The sequence below is a fragment of the Austrofundulus limnaeus genome, unplaced genomic scaffold (assembly GCF_001266775.1).
Source record: "Austrofundulus limnaeus strain Quisiro unplaced genomic scaffold, Austrofundulus_limnaeus-1.0 Scaffold48, whole genome shotgun sequence".
Taxonomy (NCBI): Eukaryota; Metazoa; Chordata; class Actinopteri; order Cyprinodontiformes; family Rivulidae; genus Austrofundulus; species Austrofundulus limnaeus.
The window spans coordinates 1,135,850-1,140,472 of record NW_013952450.1 but is presented as its reverse complement, the minus strand read 5'-3'; the positions used below and the strand labels follow the sequence as shown (position 1 = coordinate 1,140,472).

General features: G+C 38.9%; 1 protein-coding gene across 3 annotated transcripts in view; it reads left to right on the top strand.

Moving 5' to 3' along the window:
* rhot2 (ras homolog family member T2) overlaps positions 1-4,623 on the top strand; it is a 19,302-nt gene that overhangs the window by 7,860 nt on the left and 6,819 nt on the right. For all 3 annotated transcript variants that reach the window (XR_001310202.1, XM_014008178.1, XM_014008177.1), the window contains exons 11-17: positions 161-281; positions 454-538; positions 621-766; positions 865-965; positions 3,710-3,840; positions 3,953-4,033; positions 4,111-4,233. Coding sequence is in view for 2 of the 3 variants with exons in the window: in XM_014008178.1 (XP_013863632.1) it covers positions 161-281; positions 454-538; positions 621-766; positions 865-965; positions 3,710-3,840; positions 3,953-4,033; positions 4,111-4,233 (788 nt within the window). In the remaining variant the exon portion in view is untranslated. The remainder of the gene's footprint in view (positions 1-160; positions 282-453; positions 539-620; positions 767-864; positions 966-3,709; positions 3,841-3,952; positions 4,034-4,110; positions 4,234-4,623) is intronic.

Here is a 4,623-nt window from a genome sequence, read left to right as displayed (position 1 = left end):
GGTTAAAAAACAAAGTATATGGAGTAATTTGGAAAAAAAACATAAAAGGACAACAGAATGCTGATTGATCATTCACACAACGAAGAAAGATTATTTTATGTCCTGCAGTTGGAAGGTCACATTTAACAAATGGTCATGTATCCCATTTCTTCTGTTGCAGGTTTCTTGTTTCTTAATACATTATTTATCCAGAGGGGCCGACATGAAACCACGTGGACGATCCTGAGGAGGTTTGGTTATGATGACAACCTTGAGCTGACTGACGACTACCTTTATCCTGAGTAAGACCTGTGGCTACGTTTAGTCCAATAAACTTCTGATAACTAAACTTCTTCAGGTGGTTGTCTTAAAAAAAYCATTAGAATATTATAGTTGTTCACACTTGTCCTGGTTTGTATTAAACTTTAATCTGAAATGTGGTGGTTTAACCTTTCTTTTTTTTTCTGTTACTAGACTGCGAGTTCCTGTCGGCTGCACCGTAGAAATAAACCACTTTGGTCACCAGTTCCTCCAGCGATTATTTGACAAATATGATGAAGTGAGCTGCAGTTTTTATTGCCGAAATCACTCTTTTGCACATGTAATACAAATATCAATAAAAACTGGTCTGTTTCTCTTAGGATAAGGATTGTGCCCTGTCACCAGCAGAGCTTAGGAACCTGTTTTGTGTCTGTCCCTACATGCCTTGGAGCGCAGATGTGTGTATGACCGTGCCAACCACAAAGGAGGGCTACATTTCCAATCACGGCTACCACTGTCAGTGGATGTGAGTGTTATCGGCTTGCTGTGGTGTTTGTAAACACATCAATTGAGAGTTTAGAGTCTGCATTGTTCACAACTCACGTGCACGCCCATCACGTGCAGGCTTTCTGCCTACCTTGACGTCCATCGTTGTCTGGAGCACCTTGGATACTTAGGCTACCCCATCCTCACTGAGCACGGGTCGCAGACCTCTGCTGTCACAGGTGAGTGGTGGTCATCTTGTTTTTGTACAGTTTGAAATGGAGCAGATGGGTCTCAGAGTTAAACATGGCTGCAGGGTTTCTGGCCACTAACTGCCTGATGGATATCTGAACAAGTACATCTGTCCATGAAAGTGTGTTTGAATCGTTCAGTCAGAGCTGAGAACTTGTAAATAATGAGTCATCTTTGGCTTAAAATGCTGCATAATCTCCAAACACGGAACATATTATTCAAAGTTGCAGCATGACATCTAATTAGAGTTGCACCACAGGGAAAAACTGACATTGCCATTTTTCTAACCCTGCGATATACTGTATATTGCGATATGAAAAAAACAGAAATTGTCAACAGATGAGTTGAATAACACTTYAATTCACACCTGATAGTCCGGCAGACTTGGTTTGATTGGAGACCAAAATTCCAWGATTTGTTTACATTTTCATGTGGTGTTGCTCGCATTCACACTGCTCTGTGTCAAAACAAAACAAACCCTGTGAACAGCCTGTTCCCCTCCTCGCCTGTGGTGGCGCTGCAACAAGACTCACTGAAGGAACCAACACGAAAACCTCAGAAGACATGGAGCGCAACTTCCTCCTTCAAAAAATATAAACAAACATGAAGCGACGTCAGATTTTAGTGGTTGTAGGATTTATTTTTTGGTTTTGGCAAATGTGCCAAACAAACACGCTTCAACGATGAGCTCAACGTGTGGAAGGTGAGGCGGAACCATGGAGAATGTTGTTTTTTACACGAGGCTGACGGCTCTTTATGGGGCAGCGTTCACCGAGTAGGAGCACATCTACCTTTACAGCAGTGATGTCCACCTTTTACAGACATCGAGCGAGGTATTTACAAAGTATGCGTAACTTTATTACTGTTCCTCAGAACCATCAGAGTTCAATTACATGTTCACACCAGGGTTATTATAGTTAACTAAAACTAACTAAATAACGAAAACTGAAATTGAAAAAACATTTTAGTTAACTGAAATAAATAAAAACTAATAAAATGAAAAAAAGATAACTAACTAAAACTGTTTAATCTTTTTACAAAACTAACTAAAAATAATGGAAATTATAGATAGAATATCCTTAGTTTTAGTGTTTGTCAATTTTTTTTTTTAAATTGAGTACCGTAGTTTCACATCAGCTGTGGGCAGCTTACAGCAACTTAAGGTCCATAACAACACTTGTTTACAGTCTGCTGCTGCTCAGCAGTGTCTGCAAAATGAGACAGCAAAAGTTGGAAGAAAGCAGCAACGTCCACTTTGGGATTTCTTTGAACATGACTGAGAGAAAAACAAAAGCAAGTGTCTTGTAGTGGAAACAGGTGATAAAACAGGTGGAATGCTTCTCAAGTGAAAAAGTCACGAATCAAGCTAGCACAAGATGGCTAATATGACTATCTTGACACGCTAACATCTCTCAGTAGCTCAGACAACTGCTGTCATTGGCTTAAAATAATCTACCAAGTCCTAAGTTGGCAAAATAGAGTTACGTAATTATTTTAGGAAGGTGTCTCTATAATAGATGCTTTAACTAGTGACCAAATAGCTGTTGTTTAGTTAACTCACAGGAACATCACAAGCTTGAAGATGGTATCGGCAAATATGTTTAATCAAACTATAAAAAAACTAATACTAGAACAAATAAAAACTAAAACTAAGCATTAAAAAAATGCAATAATAACTAATAAAAACTAGCTAATCCTCTGTAAAAACTAATTAAAACTAACTGAAATAAAAGAAAAAAGTCAAAACAAAATAAACTAAACTAATGAAAAACCCAAAACTATTATAACCTTGGTTCACACCTCCCCAAACAAACCGGACTTTCTAGACAAATGAACTAGAGTTTGATTACAGCAGTTATGCTGACATCTTGTTGACAATGAACCTGCACCTGAACCTGCATCTAAATTACTATTTCTTTTTGTGCAGTTCTTATGTTTTTGTCTGTATTTGAGTTATTCCTGTTATATTTTATTGTGATCACAGGTTTCCTTCTGTCACGTGTAAACATGAACGATGTTTTACCACCTAACGTTTCCTCTGAGATGATCTTAGTTTGTTTCCGTCATGCTTTGATAACTGTATTTTACCTCTTTTCTTCCAGTTCTCTGCTAATTTGCTCACCTTTTTAATTGTCCTCAAAATCCTCGTGTCTTCCTCCAAAGCTCGAGAATTCACCGTTAACACTTCTCCGAAAGATGTTGCCATTTTTGTCCCGGAGGTTTCATAACAAAATGAAAGTTTTAGCTTATTTAACACAAAGACACCCACATTCATCCGTAACCCATCAAAATAAAAGCTGTAACTTGCGACCATTTATTTACATATGGTTTGGTGGTATATCGTGCAGCTCTACTTAGAATCCTGTTTTCTTATTTGAAACATGTAAAAACACAAAGTGTATCAAACAGTTTTTTATCCTGCTTTGGCCTTTTTTGTCTGCTGTCTTGTTTAACATTCTGCTCTGTGTTCTGATGTTAAAGCCAGCTGACACACCCATCACTTACACACAGATCAAAATCAGATCTTACATGCAATAAAATAAGCAAATAGTAAAATGTCATGCGTGCTTTCATGAATTTCAGTCATCAAGTAAATACAGTTCTGTTAATCAGATCAACTAAAATAAGCTTTTACAGTAAGCGGGAACAATTTTTTTTACGTTTTGCATTTATCCATACACCTGATTTGTGTTTTATTTGTTATTTGATTGTATTTTTTCCTTCCTACGTACAGTAACGCGGGAGAAAGAAGTAGATTTGGAAAAGCGTCAGACTCAGCGGACCGTGTTTCTCTGCAAGGTGATTGGACCACGAGGGACAGGAAAGACGGCCTTTCTCCAGTCCTTTGTGGACCGCAGTATTCTGGTATGGGGCCTACACTTTCCATATGAAAGTTTCATTAAACCTGTGAGTTTGTCCCACTCCCTCTTCTCCAGCCTGAAAATACTGATGTGTGGCCTTTTTTTAAACTCTGCAGAATAAAGAAAATCCCAGCAGTGCCTTCTCACCATATGTCATAAATACTGTTCTAGTGGGAAACCAGGAGAAATTCCTCATCGTAAGTAGCTTTCATGCTGACTCTGAACTTGTGACCTGAGCAAAGCCTGAGCGTTACCGTTCTCCTCGTCCCTGCAGCTCAATGAGGTGGATGTGGAGACGGAGTTCCTGAAGGCGTCAGATGCCTCCTGTGATGTCGCCTGTCTCATGTATGACGCCAGTGACCCTCATTCTTTCGACTATTGTGCCAGTATTTACAAGGTCAGATGTTTTTTTTTTGTTTGTTTACTTTGACCAATGCTTTTATTTGCACACTGTTTACTACGTTTATCTAGGCCTGTCGCGATAGTCAATAAATCAATTAATTGCACGATAAATTATTTTGAGGTCGGTAAAAAAAAAAAAGAGGACAATAAGTTTCATTTTCCTGCTTGTCTGTTTACTTCGTCTCTCTCCCTCTCTGTGCTCCGCTACACAGGAGCTCAGCTGACTCCTCCCCTCCTGTTTTTAGTGTCGGGAGGAGTGAACTCTCACTTTAGCATGAGAGCTCATAGCAATGGTAGCAATAACAAACAAAAGAAACGTTATGGTGCGTTCACACCGAACGCGATTTCAGCTTCAAAATCGCAGACAACGCTGAAGTTTGAAGCT